Source organism: Acinonyx jubatus, chromosome C1 (genome assembly GCF_027475565.1).
Source record: "Acinonyx jubatus isolate Ajub_Pintada_27869175 chromosome C1, VMU_Ajub_asm_v1.0, whole genome shotgun sequence".
In the NCBI taxonomy this organism is placed as follows: domain Eukaryota; kingdom Metazoa; phylum Chordata; class Mammalia; order Carnivora; family Felidae; genus Acinonyx; species Acinonyx jubatus.
In genome coordinates, this window is record NC_069381.1 from 37,002,627 (window position 1) to 37,026,611 (window position 23,985).

At 39.6% G+C, this 23,985-nt stretch overlaps 1 protein-coding gene across 2 annotated transcripts in view; it reads left to right on the plus strand.

The window, feature by feature from the left end:
• The window catches only part of CMPK1 (cytidine/uridine monophosphate kinase 1), a 40,895-nt gene extending 18,840 nt beyond the window's left edge, over positions 1 to 22,055 (plus strand). Inside the window, exons 2-8 of one of the 2 annotated variants that reach the window (XR_003420204.2) lie at positions 7,384 to 7,530; positions 11,463 to 11,615; positions 13,110 to 13,186; positions 13,431 to 13,527; positions 14,276 to 14,392; positions 17,431 to 18,349; positions 21,849 to 22,055. Coding sequence is in view for 1 of the 2 variants with exons in the window: in XM_027059256.2 (XP_026915057.1) it covers positions 7,384 to 7,530; positions 11,463 to 11,615; positions 13,110 to 13,186; positions 13,431 to 13,527; positions 14,276 to 14,317 (516 nt within the window). In the remaining variant the exon portion in view is untranslated. Of the gene's footprint in view, positions 1 to 7,383; positions 7,531 to 11,462; positions 11,616 to 13,109; positions 13,187 to 13,430; positions 13,528 to 14,275; positions 16,614 to 17,430; positions 18,350 to 21,848 lie in introns of those variants that run through there. The other variant, XM_027059256.2, reaches the window with a different exon arrangement.
• Positions 22,056 to 23,985: the final 1,930 nt, after the last annotated feature.

Here is a 23,985-nt window from a genome sequence, read left to right on the forward strand (position 1 = left end):
GAATTCAGAGTTTGTTATCCTTTGCACATTTTACTCAAGTTGATTTGTAAATCCAGATAAATTCTAGCCCTTAAGGAGAACCTGAGCTATTAAAATGTTATTTAAAAACTTTTTTTAATGTTATTTATTTATTTATTTTTAATTTTTTAATGTTTATTTACTTTTGAGAGAGTGAGAGACAGAGTGCAAGGTGGAGAGGAGCAGAGAGAGAGGGAGGCACAGAATCTGGAGCTGGCTCTAGGCTCTGAGCTGTCAACACAGAGCCCGATGCAGGGTTCGAACTCTCAAATTGCAAGATCATGACCTGAGCTGAAGTCAGATGCTTAACCGACTGAGCCACTCAGGTGCCCCATAATGTTTTTTATTTATTTTTGAGAGAGAGAGACACAGAGTGTCAGCCCGAGAGGGGCAGAGAGAGAGAGAGAGGGAGACACAGAATCTGAAGCAGGCTCCAGGCTCTGAGCTGTCAGCACAGAGCCCAACGTGGGGCTCAAACTCATGAGCCATGAGATCATGACCTGAGCTGAAGTTGGACGCTTAACCATCTGAGCACTCAGGCGCCCCAAAATGTTGTGGTTATTTTGAGTCTTTTTACAAATTGCATTCTCAAGTATCTCTTAGGGTGGCTTTATTACTTTTGGTATTCCCCAGGTAAATGATATTCTGATTTTAATGTTATTTATTTTTTAAAAATAAGAAATACAATTAGGCCTGCTTAATATTTTAAAAACTCTCTTTCCTAAGGTGAAATAGAGAGGCAAGGGCTTCATGTAAGTGGTTTCATTTATGTCCTCCAAGTGTTCTCACAGGAAATGAATTAACTGAACTCTAGGCTCTTAGGCCACCTGCAACAATATTTGGGTTTTAGTGATATGAGTGTGTAGCTTGTAGGCTCTACAGTGACTATAAGAATTGATCATTCAGTTAATAAGATCAGAGAGTATTCTCTTTTCTTTCTTTTTTTTTTTTTTTTTAATTTTTCTTCTTAAGGTTTATTTTTGAGACAATGTGGGAGACAGAGTGCAAGTAGCGGAGGGGCAGACAGAGGGAGACACAGAATCCGAAGTGGGCTCCAGGCTCTAAGCTGTCAGCCCAGAGCCTGATGCGGGGCTCGAACTCACGAACTGTGAGATCATGACCTGGGCCGAAGTCGGACGCTCAACCGACTGAGCCACCCAGGCGCCCCCAGAGAGTGTTTTCTAAGATTAACAAGATATCTGTACCTATCCATTAATGTTGGAAGTTTTCAAATTACTGCCCCTGAGCTCCTGGAATCCCATGAGGTTTCTGGGCCTGGTCTTCATCTTTGACCATTTTCCATGCCCTTCTAACGTAGGGAAGACAGATTGATTCAGAATGAATGAGATGAATTAAAAGAAAAATACTGGAAATGACCAACTGGAATGAAATTGGAGTGTGAAAATTCCAATTCACAGTTGCTATAGGGACCATTTGGTATATAAATCAGGTACCCAAATCCTCAGTTATCTGAGGATTTTTTGAAACTGTTAGAGGAATATGCAGGCTTACAGAAATGGGGAAACAGTATTGGGTGGCTTCTAACTCACCTTTGCTCTGAGTTTTGTTTATTGTTCTGTCTTCTTGCACTGCCTCTGAAGAATCAACTTCTTCCGCCAGCAGACAGTGCTGGTAAAGACTGAATTCCTTAGGAAAAGCTATGCAAGATGAAGAATTGTCTTATTAGTTAATCATACAGCTCAAGTCACTTTAATGTACAAGTCACTATTGCATCCTATTTACTTCCCCTGAAATCAGCACATTGCCTGGCACTTCATAGGCACTCAATAAATATTTATGGATTTAAATTAAGTTCCAAGTATTGCCTGAATTAAGGTTGTCTTCTAGGAAGAGCAAAACATTGAGGAAAATGAATAGTGTTGTAATTGTGTGCAGTTGAATGGATTATATCCCTCTTTTCAGGGTATAAGCTTTTAAAATATCACTCTTTAATTAGAAAAAGAAGTATGCTTCATGTTAATTTAAAATCTGTCTGCTAAAGCTTTTTAAGAAAAGATTTAGCTCAGTTTATAATTTCTGTAGTTTATAGTTAATATGTAGATTTGCAATTAAATAGGCATGGTGAAGTGCAATTCATGCATTTGGAAATACAGCAAGGGCAGACTAAAAATGAGATTGGAAATCTACTAGCAATTTAAATCAACTATTACGCTCAGCGTTTCTTGCACTGAACAGTTGTTTTTTTTCCTTTCTTTTAATGCTAACCTTTCTTTAATGGTGATTATAGGAAAGACCCTTTCTCTAACCCTCTATAGGTAAAACTGGAAGGAACCTTAAACGTTTGACCAGTTTTAAGCATCTGGGCACTGTGCAGCAGTTTTTACATTCCAAGTAAAGTAAGTTCCCCAAGACTGGCAGATTCTGTTCTTGGAAGGTCCTTATCAGACATCTCATTTAGAGTAATTGGAAAAAGTTCTATTGGAAATGCCTTTGAAATAAATGAGAGCCTTACATAAAGTGTTGCTGGGAGGCTGTAGCTCTAAAGCTATTGTTTGCAGCAGGCACCAGACTAGTGAGTCTGGGTGGCTTGGGATAGTCCTTGCAGCATTTCTGGGTGTGCTGCTGAAGGTACATTATTGACAGAACAGAACCAAAATTTAGATTTTAAGGGTCACTAATCTTATAAGGAATGCAAAGTAAACGTAGTCTTAAATGCTTTAAAGATGCATCCACTATTTAAAGGATACCCAGTAATTTTAACTCACACAGTTGCATTAAAAATATATTTGTAGCAGGGCACCTGGGTGGCTCAGTCCGTTGAGCGTCCGACTTCGACTCATGATCTCACAGTGCTGACCGCTTGCTTGGAGCCTGGAGCCTGCTTCAGATTCTGTGGCTCCTTCTCTCTGCCCCTCCCCTGCTCACGCTTTGTCTCACTCTGTTTCTCAAAAATAAATATTAAAAAAAATTAAAAATATTTAAAAAAATTAAAAAGATATATATATGTATATATGTACATATATGTATATATCCGTATATGTATATTTGTAGCTAATGTATCTGCTATGTTCCCTCTCTTGTGAGGCTCAGTCACAGTCTGGTACTTTCTAATTGCCACACTAACAGGAGGAGGTGTCTGGCATCTGGATCTCTTCTTGCTTCCAAGGACTTGCCATTTATGCATCATTTTTACCTTGAACTCTTTTTTTTGTTGTGGTTTTGTTTTTTATTGTTTTTATCGTTGTCTTTGTTCACATAACACCACATTACCTAAATTTAGAAAGAAGGAAAGATGATTGCTAAGAAGGGAGAGAAGTCCATCAAGTTGATTGGAGATTTGATACCATAAATTGTCAACCTTCACCTAGTTATAATTACACAGAGTGCCATTCTGTCCTTATTGAGAACATGGTGCTTTTTTTCCTCTCCTTCCAAGTCTTAGTATATGGTTTATAAAAATTTACTGAGTTTTCAGTTTCTTAAAGGAGAAAATGAAAGTAAAAAATTTAGACCGTTACTCTAAATGAATTGAGTTTATATATTTGTCACTAGAAAACTATTTTTAGTTGAATAGTAGCTTGTAATTGTATTTATTGTAGTTTATAGTATTTATAACCTGCTGTGGTTTTGAATGTTGTTCTTAAGACTGCAGTTAGTGACCCACTAGGTTTTAATTGCTAGGAAATTCAGAGAATGTGAAAGAGTTTTGGTTAAGCCTGAGAAAAAGCCATTCTTGCTTTCCTCAGAATTGGCATCAGTGACTACTTAATGACAACAGAATGCTTTAAAAACATGCTCTTTAAAGTCTAGCTGTTATTAAAATACCATAATAGCTAGTGTGTAAGTGATAGTTGCTTTTTGTTGTAGAAACTCTGTGGTAAGAGGAAAGCTTCAGCAAAATCCTTAAGAAAAATATAGTATAAAAAAGTGGTAAGTAGAGGATTTTTAAAGATGGAATGTGAATGAACAGTAGGAAGACACATGTATAGATTTGACATTGTTCTAATTTAAATTCCTTGTTTCCTTAGACTTTGCAGATAAGGTTGTTTTCTCTCTTTTTGACCAACTGTGTGTGATTTTTTTTTTTAAATGTCATTTGTATACTTCAGTTTACAACTAGTTTCTCTTTTAAAAAAGTGATATGCCAAAACCTACTTTAATGCAATATAGAGCTTACAAATTTGAGTGCTCCAGTCAGGAAATAAACACTGTATATACTAATTTCTAAATTGCTAGCTGGGCTTCTAAATGTATGTTGTTCATGCAGCAGAGGCAATCTCTACAGAGCGATCTGTGTGGTTTGTGTTTTACTAAGCATTTGCCATTGTTTAGTACTGTTTGTCTCTGCATTTATTCAATATTACCATATGCTATAATCTCTAGACCAGATGAGAACATCCAGCAAGCATAGACTTCCAAGCAGAAAACAAAGTAAACTGTAGGAAATGGGACTGCTATAAAATTTTATGGACACTAGTTGCAAACTGCTTTTTGAAAATTGTAATAGTGAGTGGGAAAGTGGGTCACGCCTCATTTTTTTTATAAGGCCTTTTCTACAACACCCATTTTCAGAAGTTTGCTTATGCGTGGTGATCAAAGTAGGCATTTAAAAATGGTGTGTGGAAATAATTTTAAAATAACAGTTTAAATAATTAAACATTTTGTATTTCCATTTTCTGTAAACCATGGGAGGGGTTTTTTTTCTTTAAACCCTATTATAACAACTAAATACACTTTTGATTATTCTAATGGTAGGGACTGTGTGACTAAGAGACATGAGTGACACTGCGGTTTTGTTTATTCTCCTCCAACTTTATGCCCAATTTTAGTCAGCAAATAAACTATTTAGAGTTTGTTTTCCTTTGCTGACTACCTTACTGCTAGCTTAGAACTAGTTCGGCAAGATTAAGTTTAGCCAACGATGTTTGGAAATAGAAAAGGGGTAAAGAATGTAAGGCTTCTGTAATCCAAAAAAAGAAGACTCACCATAACCTGGGTAATTCAGTTTTTATGAGTGCAATTCAAACATTGTACTTTATTTATTTTTTATTTTTTTAGCATTTATTTATTATTGAGAGATAGAGACAGAGCATGAGCATGGGAGGGGCAGAGAGAGGAGGAGACACAGAATCTGAAGGAGGCTCCAGGCTCTGAGGTGTTAGCACCAAGCCCGACACGGGGCTCGAACTCACAAACCCAGCGAGATCATGACCTGAGCTGAAGTCAGACCTTAACCGACTGAGCCACCTAGGTGCCCCGAAACATTGTACTTTAAAAGTAGGAGGTGGGATTGTAGACTTCCTCAAATCTTAATGTTGGAATTAAAGATAAATTTAAGATCTTAAACGTTTATTGCACACTTAAGTATGCATGAGATAAAGTCTCATTTAGGGAGTCTTAAGAATTTGGGGAGAGATGATTTTTGTAACCAAAAATTGAATATAGTTCTGAATGCCCTGATATTTGAGAGTAAAAACGTTGTAAAAATAGATTTTAGGGGTACCTGGGTGGCCCAGTAAGCGTCTGACTCTTGATTTCTGCTCAGGTTATGATCTCATGGGTTTGTGGGATGGAGCTCCGTGTTGGGCTCTGCGCTGACTGTGGAGCCTGCTTGGGATTCTCTCTCTCCTCCTCTCCCTGCCCCTCCTTCCACTCACATGGTCTCTCTCTCTCTCAAAATAAATAAATAAAAACTAAAAAAAAAAAGATTCTATAGTTCTTTTGACTTAATAAAAGGGAATGTATATGTTCATGTAGAGGAAGAAGCTTTTCATTATTCAGAATGGTCTCTTAGATCAGCATTGTTTTCTCATTCCAGTCATGGGGAAACGGCAGAGCAATACTGTACCTTTTTTGTTGTTGTTTTTTGGTTTTTTTGTTTATTTATTTTGAGAGATAGAGCAGAGGAGGGGCAGAGAGAGAATCCCAGGCAGTCTCCGTGCTGTTAGGGCAGAGCCTGAAGCCTGATGCGGGGCTTGAACTCATGAACTGTGAGGTCATGACCTGACCTGAGCCGAAACCAAGAGTCGGACACTTAACCGACTGAACCGCCCAGGCGCCCACAATACTGTAGCATTTTATATGACTTAATTCAACTACTACCTTGTACCCTGCACCTAGTGCATCATTTGTAAGTCCTACATAATAATGATCGTCACAGTCATAATTATACTACTGACTTTTCGTTGGCTATTCATAGCTATTACCTCAGTTAAGCCTCTTGATTGGTCTTTCTATAAAAACCATCAATGGGGCGCCTGGGTGGCGCAGTCGGTTAAGCGTCCGACTTCAGCCAGGTCACGATCTCGCGGTCCGTGAGTTCGAGCCCCGCGTCAGGCTCTGGGCTGATGGCTCAGAGCCTGGAGCCTGTTTCTGATTCTGTGTCTCCCTCTCTCTCTGCCCCTCCCCCGTTCATGCTCTGTCTCTCTCTGTCCCAAAAATGAATAAACGTTGAAAAAAAAAATTTAAAAAAAACCCATCAAAATGAGTACATATGCATGTGTGGGTGTTTGTGTACACACATATAAAATGGTGTATATATAATAGAAAAAATGCTTCTAGCTTATTTAAGATAAGTATCTTCATAATAGCAATGAAGTAATTGGTGACTTTTATCCCCTGCTATGTGCAGGCTTTTTGGTAGGTAATGTATATACATTATCTTATTTAGCCATAACTTATAAAATAGCTATGTGTATTCCCAATTTACAGATGAGACCTCTAGTTGCAACTAGAGGAGGAAGAGGCAGTGGACTTTGAAGAAAGGTAAGGAAGGTACTGGTCTAGGTAGAGAGACAGTGATACAGTGATAGGTAGAGAAGGCTCTATTTGATTAATGTGACCACTCTCGAAGCTAATTTTGTGTAGGAGGTAGGACTTCTGCTATTTACTGAGAAAGGGAACAGACCAGAAGAATGGGGTTAGTGTAAATCCTGATGAGTTCAGTTTAGGTGTGTTGAGTTTAAGGAACGGAAGTAGAGATTTTGTAGAAGGTGGATACAGCCAACACTGGTAGGATTTTTTATTTTTATTTTTTTTGCCTTGAATTGTATAGGTTTTTGTTATGCATTTTTGAACATTATTAATGACATTTAAACTTTGTGTTTTGTGAGGGATTATAATGAAATGTTAATGCCTTGAATAGTTACACAAATTCCTGGATGATTTTGTGGTGTGTGAACATTGTAGCCACCATGCCCTACCAGGTTAAGAGTATTTTTTAAGCAAATTTGATTGTATGAAATCTCTTTAAATTTTTAACAATTATTTGTTTAATGTACAAGCAAAGCTTATTTATTGTAGAAAAATTAGAATATAGAAATTAACATGAAGGAAAAAAATTGATAGTCCTATCATTGGGTTGAATATATTCTAATTTTTTTCCCTATGTGTTGTTCCTTTCAGAAATATGGCTACACACACCTTTCTGCAGGAGAACTCCTTCGTGATGAAAGGAAGAACCCAGATTCACAGTATGGTGAACTCATTGAAAAGTACATTAAAGATGGAAAGATTGTGCCAGTTGAGATAACCATCAGTTTGTTAAAGAGGGTAAGGAGTGAATGCCAACCAGTTCAAACCAGCAAGGAAATGAGAAAGCAAATCTACCTTTCCTTTGAGTAATGAAAAAAAAATGAGCATACTAAGTTTCTTGCTTGTGGTAGGTGGTCACGGTGTTTGAGAATGGCAGAACTAGAAATTCTACTTTTCACCTGGGAAGAAATTGGACAGTAGCAAGCATTCTCTGCCTAGAACTAGGATCAGCTACAGCTGAACTTAACATCCATATGTGTGTACTTGATCCTTCCCCAACGTGCAGAAATTGTCTCACTTCCATTTCTGTCTTCTTCCTTTGTTCCTTCCCCTCCTCTTCTTCCTTCCCCACGTCCTTTCCCTTTTCTGTTTTCTTGTAAGCCTTCTTTCTTCCTTCCTTCATTCTCCCCCTTCCTTTTTTTCCTGCTTCCCATGACCCTCTCATTGTTGCCCGTCTCTCAATTTCAATGTTTCCTTTTCTGGTGAATGTGTCACCATCTTCGGTGTGAAATGCCAAGATTAATAGCTATGAAATTATAATATGTCCCATCTTAAAAACAGAGATCTTGGATTTACATGGTAACTCTCCACTATAGATTTCTAAGACTATTTATTAACCGGTTTTTTCATATATAAGAAATAGTGAAGGAGAAATGCAAGAGTGAGAACAGTAAGAAATAGTTGAAGCCCAATGGAAAAGAGATATCTGAGCACCAGGACAGAACCACAGAACCTTGAGGATGAGGAGTAGTGGCTCATTTACACACATTCTTACCTTTTGTTTCAGAGATGGGAGTAACCTGCTTCCACTCCAGAGTGTATCCTCTCCTATTCTCTGGATTTAATGCCTTTTTCTCCACTTTATCACTAAGCACTGTGAAAAGGTGGTCTGCATTTTTCACTTCCTACTCTTCAACCCTTTGGAGTCAGGTACTGTTTCCATCTTCATTGAAACGATTCTTGCTGTTGTTACCAATGTTCTTCCTTATCAAATCTAGGGGATATTTGTCGTCGTTTTTCTCATAGCAGTTAACTCTATTCATATCTTCTCAAACCTTCTTTGTTCTCTGTGATACCATTTTTTTTATTCTTTCCTACTTCAGTGGCTGTTGTTTCTTATGTTTCCTTTGATAGCTCATCTTCTGCAAGTTTCTAAACCATGATGCTTCTCAGGGTTTTATCCTTGGTTCTCCTCTCCTTTTATATATTTCGTGATGGATGGTTTTAGCCTTGCCCAAGGCTTTCACTGTGCTAATAAATGCTAAAACCTACAGCGCTGGCACACATCTTTTTTTTCTGAACTCCAGACCTATATTTCTGACTACTAGACATCCATCTGAATATTTGACAAGTATCTCAGCGTTATCAGCATAACCTCTAGAATGTGATCACCTTTTATTTCTTGTCCTGGTCAATGGTTCTGCCATCTGTGCAGCTGCCCAAGCCAGAAACCTGGGGCCATCCTGTATTTTCCACCTCTTCTTCACTTTCCCAAATCCATTCAGTGAGCAGATCTTCCAGTGACTTTCCTTTTTTTAAGTTTATTTATTTATTTTGAGAGAGCAAGAGAGAGTGCAAGTGGTGAAGGAGCTGAGATAGGGAGATACAGAATCCCAAACAGGCTCCATGCTGCACCATCAGCGCAAGGCCTGATGCGGGGCTTGAACTCATGAACCGTAATCATGACTTGAGCCAAAACCAAGAGTCAGATGCTTAACTGACTGAGCCATCCAGGCACCCCGATTATCTTCCTCTTAACCCTCTTTGACTTAGTCTGTTTTCTCTATTACTACTGTCACCTTAGTTCAGATCCTCTTTTTCTTACCTGGACCATTATTGGAGCCTCCTCATGAGTCTTTTGCCTTTAATCCATGCTTATCCCCTTCGAGCTCGTCCTTCATGGTACAGTCAAGGTGATTTTTTTCCAGAAGGTGATGTAAGCATATTCTTCTGCTTAAAATTCCTTAGTGGTCCTCTGTTGCTTCCAGGATAAAAACCAGTTCCTTAGTGTGACATAATAAGTTCTTCATTAATCTTGCCCCTACCTACTTTCTAGTCCTATCTCCCACTACTCTCTACATGTGTCCTAATATTCAACTGTCTCAGCTTACTTCAGATTCACCAAAGCTGTTATGCTTTCTCATTTCTGAGCCTTTATCTATCCAGTTTACACTCTTTGGAGTACCTTGATCCCTGTCTGCTTGCCACTTCATTATTTAGGACTCCATGGCCACCTCCCTGGTAAAGCTCTCTCTAGCAGTTTCCCAGATAGTTTGTGCTTAATTTCTTTGTTTTATCATAGCATCCTTTCATACCTCATCATAGGACTTAGCACATTTACTTACACATATTTGTTACCTGCTGAACTATGAGCCCCCAGGAGCCATGACTTTGCTCTTCATGTTCCCTGGTTATAGGCCTTGAGTAAATGTATGTGATGGTGGAATATTGATGCACCTCTTCAGGTATCTTCCACTACCATAATTGGGGTAGAAATGCTATAGCAGGGGCCCAAAAACATTCTGTGATAGTTTTGTATTATTGGAGAATATTGGAAAAGCTAGATGATGGGACAAAGCCAACCCTCAGACAAAGAAAGGAATTAGGGGGCCTGACAGCCCTCGCTCTTTTTGAAGAACTAGGAAACAGTTTGAGCACTGAGGGGACTAGATGTTGGTGTCTGGAATAGAGGCTGCTCTGGAGTTGGTCAAAGTCATGTGTCAGTGTGTACCCAATGGGGGCTGGCAGTGGTGAGGATTTGGAGACTAGAGATCTGCATCTCCAGTCACATATTGTCACATTGTGCCCAAATTCACACTGGCACAGGATGGTGAAACGTGCTGCTCTTGCTATCTTTCTTGAGTCTGTTTTTTCCTCTGCTACCTGTGTTTTGGGTAGCTTAATTAGCTTTAGTTGAAAAAACTATTAACTTTATACTAATAATTAATGCTGGCAGTCTCTTTATATTTGTCCAAGGATTTTTTGCAATTGGACTTGAATTATTGCAGAGAATCTTAATACCTGAAGAAGTAGCATTCTTCTTAGCACAGCAAAAATGACTTGGGAGAGGGGAGGGGAAGGAATAGGGTTTCTGGTGGCTAGAGCAAAGATACTGGTTAATGCCTATTTTCTTTTTGCTGTTTATAACTTTGTGAATCTATATGTGAAAGTAATATATGCTTACTGTAGAAAATTCAGAAACTGCACGAAAAAGAAACTGTGTGTATGTCTATTAATATGTATAAATGGGGAAGGGGTATATACCATAACTCCACCAACTTGAGGTGACTGTGTTACTACACTGGATCATCTTTTTTTTTTTCTTTTTTTTTTTAAATTTTAATTTATAACCTAAAAAAATTAAAGAAAAATTTTTTTAACACTTCATTTATTTTTGAGAGAGAGAGACAGCGTGAGCGGGGGAAGGTCAGAGAGAGAGGGAGGCACAGAATGCAAAGCACACTCCAGGCTCTGAGCTGTCAGCACAGAGCCCGACGCGGGGCTCGAACCCACAAGCTGTGAGATCATGACCTGAGCTGAAGTCGGATGCTTAACTGACGGAGCCACCCAGGCGCCACCCCCCCCTTCCAAAATTTTTTTAATGTTTATTTATTTTTGAGAGAAAGAATGCAAGTGGGGAAGGGGCAGAGAGTGAGGGAGACACAGAATCCGAGCTGTCAGCACAGAGCCCAATGCAGGGCTCAAACTCATGAACTGCCAGATTATGACTGGAGCCAAAGTCGGACGCTTCACCGACTGAGCCACCCAGGGGCCCTGCCTGATCATCTCCTTTAAGTCTTGTTGTTGTTTTTTTTCCCCATGCACCCTCCACTCTACTCATGATTTGAAGAATAATAATAACAAAGCAAACACTCATATATCCCCCCCCTTCCTTAAGAAGTTGTATTTTGTTAATGTTATATTGAACCTAAATCTTCCTTTTCTTTTAGGAAATGGATCAGACAATGGCTGCCAACGCTCAGAAGAATAAATTCTTGATTGATGGGTTTCCAAGAAATCAAGACAACCTTCAAGGTTGGAATAAGACCATGGATGGGAAGGCAGAAGTGTCTTTTGTTCTGTTTTTTGACTGTAATAATGAGGTAATGAAGACCTTCATCTGCCCACATGGGGTTTAACCAACTGATGGTCAACTATTAGAGAAAAACAAAGTGATTTTTTACTTATATTTTATGTCAGCAGCAGTATTGCTTTGAACTGGTAAATTGGTTGGATGGAACAGCACTGTATTGCTGTTGGACTATTAGAAACTATTTGGCATCAGCAACCTTGTGGACCTAAAATTTGCTTTATTTTCAAAATAGCAGTACTGTGTTTGTTTTAAGAATTGACTTGTACAATAATGTTAGGTAATGAAACTGCAGTGTTACCTCGTAGGTATGCACTCTTATCAGAGAGTATCTTGCCTTAGGACGTTAGGGCAACATTTTTGGGAAGTTGGGAAAACTTACTATTTTTATTTATTTATTTTTTTAATTTTTTTTTTTTTCCAACATTTTTATTTATTTTTGGGACAGAGAGAGACAGAGCATGAACGGGGGAGGGGCAGAGAGAGAGGGAGACACAGAATCGGAAACAGGCTCCAGGCTCTGAGCCATCAGCCCAGAGCCTGATGTGGGGCTCAAACTCACGGACCGTGAGATCGTGACCTGGCTGAAGTCGGACGCCCAACCGACTGCGCCACCCAGGCGCCCCAAAACTTACTATTTTTAAAGAAACATACAAGATAGCTTGATTTGTCTTCTAAGAGTGAAATGATCTTGCAAAAAACCAGGAAAGCGTTTTTTCTTTCTGGCACTTCTAATAACATACCCAGACATACCTTTGAATAACCAAATTTCTCAGAGTCATTTAATTAAAAGGCCTGACTGTTTGACAGCTGCAGTAGAACTTCATTAAATTAATGCCAACAGCCTGGAAGAATAAGAATCTAAAGAACTGCCTTGAAGGAAGTTGGCTATTCTTGGGCTGAATTGCAAATGTGCCTCTGGTGGAGAGGCTTGCTGCAGCCTTTGAGTTGTTTTAAAATGTAACTCTCTTTTTCCAACCCCCAAAAATATGTTTTCACTTATTCTTCAAAGTGGACTTTAGAATGTTACCACAGCTTTATAACTAAGGAATGTTTATTCACGATTAACAAGGGATACTTTATTCAAATGCAAATATGTTGACTCTTAAATATTTGGATATTTATGGAATTATCAAAAAGTAAGCAAAATGGAACAAAGTTTGAGGCATGTAATTCATACCTAATAAGTTAATAATATATCCTGGATGGAAGCATACACATACAGATCTTCTTTTTATTGCGGTTTAAAAAAAAGTACACAGGAAAAACTGAGTCATGAATGAATTCTTATTATGCTCTGTGCTTATTTAACCTAGTTTATATAAATTGAACCACATGTTTAAATTGAAAAGGACTTTGCATGTTGATTAATGAATTAGACAAATTAGTTTTAATGTAGGGTTTTTTTGTGATCTCTTCAAACTTTGTTCTCATTCAGGTTAAAAGAATGGCAAATGTGAAATTCACATCTTTTTTTTTTTTTTGTACTATTTATTTCTCTTTCTAGATCTGTATTGAACGGTGTCTTGAGAGGGGAAAGAGTAGTGGTAGAAGTGATGACAACAGAGAGAGCTTGGAAAAGAGGTACTTTGCAGACTTTACACATCACCACCTTGGGCTCATTTTGGAACTTGAGTCACAGATTAAATACCTGCCTCATTTTGGTCCAGAAAAAGAAACTGGCATGCTTAAATATGTAAAGTGTGTGGTCTAAGGAGATGGTAAGGGAGTTGGTTGGGTTGGGTCTGGGTTGTGCTCTGAGCTGTTCCATAACGTGGGGGAGAGTGGGTGGATACTTAGAACCTTGCAATATGTGCTGCTTTTGCAGAATTCAGACCTATCTTCAGTCAACAAAGCCAATTATTGACTTATATGAAGAAATGGGGAAAGTCAAGAAAATAGATGCCTCTAAGTCTGTTGATGAAGTGAGTATCCCTAGCTTGCCTTAAAAGAAAAGTCCAGTAAAAATGTGATTTGGGGGACAAGGGGTAGGTAGGCAGGAGAAAAAGAAGATGACAGATTAGTTTGTTTGCTTTTCAAGACCTGGGAGACTTAGTGAAAAATGAGATTTTTTTTTCTCCTTTTTTGAATAGAGTCTAAAATAGATTTTACAACTTCAGACTTGTTCTTCATAAGAAGTGGGTGGTTTATTAATTCCAAACCTCTTTTCTCAAGCACTGGAAAATTGGCATTTTGAGAACTGTGATTTGGACCACATTCATCTTTTAAAATCTCTAAGTGAATGGCGAGTCTTCTAGAGCAAGGGCCCCAGGCAGCTTCCATCTCCTCGTCACAGAGCACAGAGCCCCAGGGGCGCGGGGCTTCCGCGCCCAGCCCTTCCCTCCCACTCTGTAAAAATCCTGATCTCTAAACTGCTGTGCAAGCCCTCAGTGCCCAGCAGCTCTTTTCTAGTGTCTCTCTCTCTATCTTTATTTTTTTATTTTTTTATTTTTTAAATGTTTTTTTATTTTTGAGAGAGAGAGAGAGACAGACAGACAAAGCACGAGCTGGGGAGAGGTCCAAAGGAAAATAGATGAAACCAAGGAATTAATGTATTTTTTTAAATGATACATCTTGAAAATTAATAAAAAAATGGACTTCTAAACAGGAACTTAGCCATATAGTATTTTAATAATACTTCCTTTTTAAATTACTGCTCTTTGTCCTTTACAGGTTTTTGATGAAGTTGTGAAGATTTTTGACAAAGAAGGCTAACTCTAAACCTGAAAGCATCCTTGAAATCATGCTTGAATATTGCTTTGATAGCTGCTATTACAACCCCTTTTTAAGGCAATTTTAATCTTTCATAATTACATCTCAATGAATGGCTGGAAAGTATGTAGTAAGACAAATTAAATTTTTTATCTTCAATTTTTCTGGTTACAGGAGTAGACAGTGAATTCGGGTCTAACTTCATCTTAGCTATGGTGCTCACAAAACAAAGAAGGATATCAGCTAGTTCTTTGTTTTTCCTCAAAAAGCATATCCCTTTTATAGTTTGTGCCTTCTGTGAGCAAAACTCTGTAGTCTGTGTGTATATCCCTTTAGTAATTACAACATGTTAAGATTAGGGATTCCCCACTTCTTTGTTTTCTTGTAGGTTTTACATTTCCAACCTGTTAAGCGAATTTGTGGACCAAATTCCAAAGGAACTTTTTGTGTAGTCAGTTCTTGCAAAATGTGTTTGGTAAACAAACTCATAAAATGAATTCCTAGAAGTGTTTTAGTATTTATCAAATAACTGACCATTTCCTACAGAAAGATAAGAAAACTTAAGGCTTTGTTTTATTACAACTTATACAAAGTTGTATGACAAGGCATCTTCTTTGCTTCCAGGGATTGGGATGGGGTCGCTGGGGGTTCAGAGCCTGGGAGAATTGTCAGCTTTATTCTGACATAAATCTGAGGGTAAGGGGCAGGATCACATCAAATGACATGTGTTCCTGTGCTCCATTATATAGTGTTATTATTATTAATGATTAAACGGATCTTAACAAAATTCCTAGCAGGGGAACCTTGAAATGCATGTACTGGGTTTATGGTAAAATGATTTGGTTAGCATTTTAATAACATTTCATTCAGAGTTTTTTGTTTTTTGTTTTTATTTGTTTTCTAGATTAAATGTAGGGTTGGTATGAAGTAAAAAAAATCTAACGGTTAAATTTCCCATTTGTGTTTATTTTCTTGAATACTTTTTTTTTTCAGTTATTTAAGGACATTTAAAAATCATTGCACTTTGGTCAGAAAAATAATAAATATATCTTATAAATGTTTGATTTCCTTCCTGGCTACTTTTATTTAGTAAATTCTTTTTTGGCATCATGTTGAAGCGTTGAAAGGTACAGAATTTTAAAAAGGCTATTTTAAAAAGGCTATCGAGTCCAAAGGAATTTTCCCTTAAATCCATTCTTCCTTTAAAAAATCTCTGAGAAATTTGTGTTCCCCTTTCTTATCTTTTTCTGCCATTACTAATGAAGAGTTATTTCCAAGGTTCTTAATGTGAGATTTATTAAAATGTTTCTCATTTTTAGCCCTTATACTGTTTGGTATACAGGGTTAAATAGGGTAAGGAATTTTGTTTTTGTTTAATTAGATTTTATATTTAAAGTCATTGGGAATAGGAGCGCCTGGCTGACTCAGTGGTGTAAAGTATGTGATTTTTGATCTCATGGTTTGAGTTCAAGCCCCACATTGGGCGTAGAGTTTACTTAAAAAAGAAGAAGAAGAATTAGAAGTATAAAGTCATTGGGAATAGTGAGGACAACTTGTGGATGTTCTTACATTATAATAGGTTCATTTATTTCTATGTGTGTTATGAAATTCACTTACTAATGATATATTTTTCAACATACTTGCCATTAGGAAACAAAATATAAGGGATGGATCATATTAGCCACCAAAATTTGTATTGAGATTATCTTGGTTTCCTGGAAGAGACTATAACAAATTCTTGTCTGGTGATTTAGTTCAGCAGATACAGAGGGATTTTGCTGGTGGTTTAATCAAAAAGCTGCAGTATGAAGCAAGAGTAAAGACTATAAGGTTTTGAGAGCATTCCTGCTCAAATAAGTGAAGAAATTCATCAGATGGGGGAATCTAAATGTTTATACTGATTTTGGGAAGCAAACGTGAGTTTTTTAAGAAGACTGCTGAGACGAGGCACTTTGCTTCCTTTCATCACACAGCCTTTTGTGGCATTTGAGAACACAAATCAAGAAACATCGTAATTACGAAATTATGAGCCTTTGCTAGTTTGCTTTTGAGTAGAAAAACATGTTGGCAATATTGTGTTTAGGATTTGACTGAGATACATCGGACTTCATTAGTTTAGTCATTCCGTTTGTTAAAGTCACCAAGGAGGTTTTCACTGTTTTGAAAGACCTTAGTGGAAGCTTTGCTTTTTTTTTGCTTTTCTTTCTTTCTTTTTTTTTTAAATTAACTGACATTTCCTGATGTTGGATGTATACGAAATTACTTGGTAAATAATCCTAATAAATTTTGTGCTATGGCGTTTGCTGTTTCAGATTTCCATTCTCTCAAGCATATTGAAGACTGAGAAATATCCTGTATTTAACATGTGGGTTTACAGCAAAAGCAGAGTTCAGGATCCAGGAGAATTTTCTGCTCTGTATTATGTTTGCACATCTTGAATTAAGTAGAAAGCATGACTTTATCCCATTCCTTCAAGAAGTAATCTGGATCGAGGCACAAGTATAGCCTATTTTCATTACCTACCTACAGCAGCAATTGCTTGTCTCTTTGAGGGGGAAATTGGCATCAGGCTATGTCTCAAGATGCCTTGGGGGGCTTGTGTCTTTGTCATGTAATTAAGTAGTTGCCTGACACTCTGGAGATAATAGTGACTGAAAGTATTGGCCAGAGTAGGTCAGCTTTTTTTTTCCCTGGAGGTTTGGTCCTTCTTCAAACTCATAATAATTGCACAGGCTGTAGGTGCTACAAACACATACTCTGCCTTCCAAGAGTTTTCTATCTGAAACTAACACCCTGATGTGGGTAGACCTTCACATGTCTTTTGATGGGTAATGATCATTATTATATAGCTTATTTCACTTCTCCCTAGCCTGCCCGCATGTTTCAACTAAATTAAGTACTCCTTAATCCTAAGCATTTTTCTTTTAATGAAGAAAGTAAGCTCATTTGTTGTGTACCAAGGAAAAAGGTAAAAATGGTCCTAATCACCTATCCCTTTATTTCCTCACCCCTGACCCCAGTTTAAGTATTCTCTTGGATCCAGGTTTGCTTTCCTTTGAATGGGTATGGTTATTGTGACTGTGGTGTTAATTCTGGGCCTCATTTGTGCTCCGCAGGTCACCAGCTTTCCTGTCCTTGGGACAGCTAAAGGACGAAGTTGAATTTCTGGCTATCACGCTGTATACCCTTTGTCAGCCCTGCCACCTCCAGGCCATCACCAGGGCTCAGATTTTTGTGAGATCCCTGCTGTCCCTGCTCATCAGAGCAGAACCTGGTTTTCTGGAGTCCATCTTCTTCAAAAAGGCTCTTTCATGATTTTGTCCTCCTAAGACCTAGCCATAAGAGAAGAGGGCTTAATTATTTTGGCCTATTCAGGGAGAGATGAGGGTAATAAATCAACATTTCTCTAAGTGAGGTTCTTTCAGCCACAGAAAGTTGTTTTTTATTTATGATACATTTTGAAGTAACGCACAAAGTGTTACCTTCTTAACACTGGCCTTCAATGCCCTAACCAACCAAAGGAAAAGCATCTGTAGAGGTAGGTTACCTCATCCCAGCCCTGATGTAGATAATCCAGACAAACTTTGAAAATTGTCTTCTACACTGTAGAATCGAGCAGTTGAGCAGTTAAGCAGCATTTTGCATAAATAGCAGATGCATTCTCATTTGGTTGAGTAACCACATCTAAAAAGAGAAAATAAAATTCAAAAAACATGTATGTGAGCTTTGGGAATATTGTATTCTACCCTTTAGAAGGCTTCCTAGAAGAAGTATATTCTTGGTAACTGCTTCTCTGAAATTAAGGGGGAAAACTGATACAGTGGACTCGAGATGGACTTCCAAGAAACCCCCTGAATTGGCTGAGATTCCTTGCCAGTTTGTAAATGCTTGCGGCCCTCTGAGGACTCGGGGTAGAACTGGCCCTCTTACGACCACCTGGCTCCAGAGGCTTCCAGAACCAGAAGGAGAAGACATTGAATCAGCTCAGCAGTTAGTACTTAAAAGCACAAAGCTGTTGTGCATGGCTCACCCCAGGTTGGTTGGTCCTTAGTTTTACAGAGAAGCATTCTCACAAGTGGTTCCAAACCAGCTGCCAGAATTTGGCCAGAGTATGATTGTGACAAGGCTGCATCAAAATAGCCTTGTCAAAATGGAAACCTTTTTTTCCTTTTAATTACCAGGTAGAGCACAATAGGCACTACCATTATCCTGTCCTGGGTTGGGGTGGTGGTTTAGACCACCATAGACACGTCATTTACATTATTTGGGGGAGAAATGCTAAAGTTTAATGGTCAACTTTCATGTTGGGTCAAAATAGTCACATCAAAATGACCAGTTTAAAACAGCTACATCAAAATCCCCCTGATGTCAAGGACTGTGTCAGAATGTCCTTGTCACATCCAGTATCAAACATGATTGAGCAGAGACCATTCCTCTGCCTAGGGCCTTTCCTGCTTAGGTCTGGCTAAGTGCTCTTTAGAGAAGGTAGGTGCACTACTGGACTTGAGGCTGCTGCTGTTGTGCTAATGGAAGAGTCAGAAATGGAGGGGATGGATGGGATGGGATGAGGGCAGGGAGAGTAAAACCATTTGTGTAGAGAAGCAGGAGTTGGTTCATTCCAGTTCTTTGGCCATGATGGTCCTTGTAGGAGACTTACTCTACTCATAATCACTCCCACCAAACACCATTTCTTAATCTGTCCAGTCTTCATGATCATAGACCACATTCCCACTACTCTCCAGGATTATTTTGTTGATGAAAATGGGCTTCAAGAATGAGACTCCTTTGATACTATCTATCTTCATTTATCCTTAACTTATGGTTTCAGTAGTTTTATGGATATTTGTGAGTTTAGCTTGTGTATATGACTAAGTATTTATAGTCAGCTAAATCGTTGTTTCATATGACAATACTCAGACTGGCCAGTTACTGAAATAATAACTAGATTGATACAGGAGGCATTATTACAGTCTGCAATCACATTCATGGATCTGCCATCTTAATTGAGCTAACTGGTTGTGTTAGCAAGCTACCTGGCAGAGATAACTAGCTTTTAGGATTGAGATCAGAGAATTTGTTACAGGAAATCTACATCTTCCTTAATTAGGCAGTGTGTCTGTCATCAGACCAGGAGATGATGAGCACTAAAATGGTGACATTAGAGTTTGGTGGCAGGATGCCTGGGTGGCTCTGTCAGTAAGTGTCCAACTTTGGCTCAGATCGTGATCTCATGGTTCATGGGTTCAAGCCCTGCATCAGACTCTGCGCTGACAGCACATAGCCTGGAGCCTACTTTGGGTTCTGTGTCTCCCTCTCTCTTTGTCCCTCCGTTGTTCACACACTGTCTGTCTCTCAAAAATAAGTAAATATTTTAAAAAACGTTGGCTGACCATTCATTCAAAATATGTTTGAGACACATTAATTAAGGATACCACAAGCAGTAATACGTAGTCCCTGCCTTCAACAGGCTCACAAGTTAAGCTCAAATCTAGCAGTTTCTTAACTGTATTGTGTTTTGGTATAGTGCTTTAATGCAAGCACACTTTTACCTCTGTTCTCATCTTGTTTTCCCAACCATTCAGGTTGGGATGACAGTTTTCCTGTTTTGTGAATGATTAAACTGAAGCTGAAGGAGCCCAAGTCAATTGCCCAACAATACTTACAGCTAGATAGTTGTGAGTCTGGAATTGGACCCCAGACCTTTGGGTCTTACCAGATCTGCCTCCTGTCTTCCAGTAGCCCATGTTGCCTACTTGTAATAAAGCCTGATTTTGAAGTGTAACCACTAATATGCCATCATGCTTCCTCATCACTACCCTGTTACTGTTGTTTATTTTAATGTTTATTTATTTTTGAGAGAGCGGGAGCAGGGAAGGGGCAGAGAGAGAGGGAGACACAGAAGCCAAAGCAGGCTCCAGGCTCTGAGCTGTTAGCACAGACCCTGATGCAGGGCTTGAACTCATGAACTGTGAGATGATCTTAGCTGAAGTCAGATGCTTAACCAACTGAGCCACCCAGGCACCCCACCCTCGTTTATTTTATATATTTTTTTAAGTTTGTTTATTTTGAGAGCAGGGGAGGGGTAGAAAGGGGGAGAGAGAAAGAATCCCAAGCAGTCTCTGCACTGTCAGCCCAAAGCCAGATGCGGGGCTCAAAGTCACAAACCATGAGATCTTGACCTGAGCTGAAATCAAGAGTCAGATGCTTATCTGACTGAGCCACCCAGGCGCCCCTCATTTGTTTTCACTATTGCATGTATCTGCAATTTGTGAAATTACTTTGTTTACTTATTGGCGACTCCCCTGCTAGATTGTGTCAGGAGAGCAAAAATACGTTTTCATCTGTTTCCTAGTGTCTGCACATAGTAGGCACCCAGTAAATACTTCTTGAAAAAGCAAAATGAAAAAGTTATTTTTGACTCGCTATAGCTGCCAGTTGCATCACTGAACTTTGGATCCTAACTGGGTCCACCTGCAGTTTCCTTAGGATTCTGTTTTCATCTCTCCCAGAGCCTGGAATCGGATAACCATGGAGTACAGGGGATAGGAGGGGAGATGAATCTTTCACCTCATCAGCCTCCCTCTACTTGTAGCTCACAGCTCAGAGAAGACCATGTGATTGGCTGTCTTGGAAGGAAAACCAGGAGAGACTAGGGCCAGAAAATAATAGTTTTGGCGAAAATCTCACCCACCCACTCATAATTCAATCTAGTTGAAAGATTTTTGACTTATTATACCTCCATTGTCATGTTACTGTGTTATGACTTAGAAAATTTTTTGCTTTATGAAGACTTGATAGTTTCCAGTTCCTGTTCCTGATCTGAAACTCTTTAGTATAAATTTCTACTCGAAGCCTTGTAAGACTACGGTGTCTCCTCAGCACTTTCACTGACATTTACTGGATTGGGAAAGAACAGAAGGAGGTTTCCACCTACTTTCTCCTCAGTGGGTAATGCATTGTAGTTCTTGATGCATGGTGTCTTTGGGAAAGAGATTTTAGAGGTCTTTAGCTGTATTTCTGTATTCTCTTAGTGACCTGGCACAGAGTCAATTCTTAATACATTTTAATTTTTTTAACATTTATTTTGAGAGTGCAGGCATGAGTGGGGGAAGGGCAGAGAGCAAGAGAACCCCAAGCAGCTTGGAACCCGACATGGGGCTTCATCTCATGAACCCTGAAATCATGACCTGAACCAAAATGAAGAGTCAGACACTTAACCAACTGGGCCACTCAGGCACCCCCTACACATTATTCTTAAGATATTCTTAATACATTCTCTTGAATATTGAAAGATGTGTCTTCCTCAAAGCCCTCCAGATAGTAGCAGAACTAAGCCTAGAACCCAGGTCCCCTTTTTCCCAGCCCTCATTCCTTAACACCAACATGCTTTAATCCACCGTCATTCCTAACAAAAACCTGGAAAGGCAAAGTTATAACTTGTGATGCTTGAGAGTCACTTCTATTTAATAGGATTTCATTCAGTGTGCCAAACATTTGTTGAATGTCCTTTAAACCATTTTTTTTTTTTTTTTAGGGGCACCTGGGTGGCTCAGTTGGTTAAGCGTCCGACTTCAGCTTAGGTCATGATCTCACGGTTCTGTGGGTTCGAGCCCCGCGTGGGACTCTGCTGACACCATGAAGCCTGGAGCCTGCTTTGGATTCTGTGTCTCCCTCTCTCTGCCCCTCCCCCACTCATGCTCGCTCATTCTCTATCTCAAAAATAAAATTAAAAAAACATAAACCATGTTTTTAAACCAATGTCTCAGGCATCACTCCCAGAAATTCTAATTTCATTTTAAAGACGCCCCAGGTGAATCTAAACCAATGATTCTGAAACTTTCAAGTGTATCAGAATCATTTGAAGGGCTTATTAAACCCAGTCTAGGGGGCCCACCTCAGTAGATATGGGGTGGGGTCCACAAATTTGCATTTCTTATAAAATTCCAGGTGATAGTGATATTTTGAGAACCAGTGTACTAAATAGGAACCAGAGCTGATATTGGAAACTCCTAGCCTTGCATCTTTGTGGACAAGGGACCAGCTTCTTGGTCTTTATGTCCACAGTGCCTAACGGAGGAGGTACTTAGTGCTGGATAAATGACACATGGATAACCCTGGTTGAGAGCTCACAAATCAGACAGTTCCCTAGTCTACCATCCCTGAAGTTCCTGGGTTGAGGAGGGGAGGGGTAGAAGGACTAGGAGAAGATCACAAATGTTCTGTCTCTAAAGAAGTTGTCAGATGGGTACTAATTTGACATAGGGTGGCTTTCAGCTCACTTCCCAGCTGCCATTGTCATAAAAGGTGAGGAGAGCCCTGGGGCTGCTGTCACTGTCCAGACTTCTGAGGGGAGATGGGTTTGAGGGCAGAGCTAGGGCCCTGGAAGCAACTGAAGTTGCCACACGAGGGGCAGAGGGGCAGTCTTAGGCTCAGAAGCTTAACCGCCTGAGCCACCCGGGCGCCCCTAAAGAAGACCTTGTAAAGTTAGAGCCACCCAGCACTGAATTGGGATAATTTAGGACATGAGTTCCCCATCACTGGAAGTGTGTAACCAGCAGGATGTTTTAGAATCTTCCAGCCCTTAGGTTCCACGGTCACATCCTGTTCAAGTTGTAGCTATCTAAGTCTGAGGTCCATCTGGAACCCCAGCCACATTCTTTGGGCCCTCCTGAAACTCGGGATGCAGAACAGCTCCCTGTCCATACGGGCAGGGAGGAAAGGCTAAGGAACATCATGGGAGTCTGTGCCTTCCCATAGGAACCCAAATATTGAGAAATTTCCTTAAGCTTCTGTTTCTACTTCCTGGGTGCCCTCCGCCATGCCTGCGATAGGTATTCAGCAAAGTTTGCTGATGGTAATGCTGCTGGTGGTCAGGAGGTGCCTGCTTTGCCTCAGGGGAGAGGAACAGCATATTCTGGGAGAGAAACCGCGCTAGCAAAAGCATGACAGCCAGGATGGGTGGCTGGACAGGGTGGGGGTCCATGTGCCAAACAATAGGAGATAGGGGCATGCAAAGACAAGGCAGGGAAATGTAATGGACAAACCATAAAGGTGGGTAGAAGAATGCGGGCTTACCCTGTGTCTGTTTAGCTGAGTCCAGACGAGAATGCTGGGTAACTGCTAGGCCGGACGGGGAAATTTGACAAAGTCCTCTCAGATTTTGGAGGCTGCTCTACTCCTCAACCCCTCCTCTTTTTCTACTCTTTCTCCTCCTTGCTGTAAGCTGTCCCTTGAGTTCTATTCTGAACCCTTAATGGTTTTCCCATCTCACTAGGGACAGTTTGCAAACCCTCCCTGGCTTGGCCTGGGTTAGGGCTGGGCCCAGGGCTGGCCTGCCTGAGCCGGGGAGAGGAGGTGGCTCCTAGCAATAAGCAACCCACAGAATTGTGTCTGTTATTTAAGAAAAGTTTCTGGGTTTTCGGCTAATTGCAAAAATACATAATGGATGCTTTTCGCATCTGCTAGTTATTCTGGAACAGGCCTGCATCCAAGAGCAAACTTTAAACAAACAATAAGATTATGGAGCTTAACTATTTCAATGTGTAACAGAAAAGAAAGCCAAGGCCCCAAAAGTTACATTAACACACATCCACTCAGACACAAGCAGTCTTACCAACAGATACACATACATACAAACGTACAGATGCACATCCTGGCTCCAGTGCTCACAG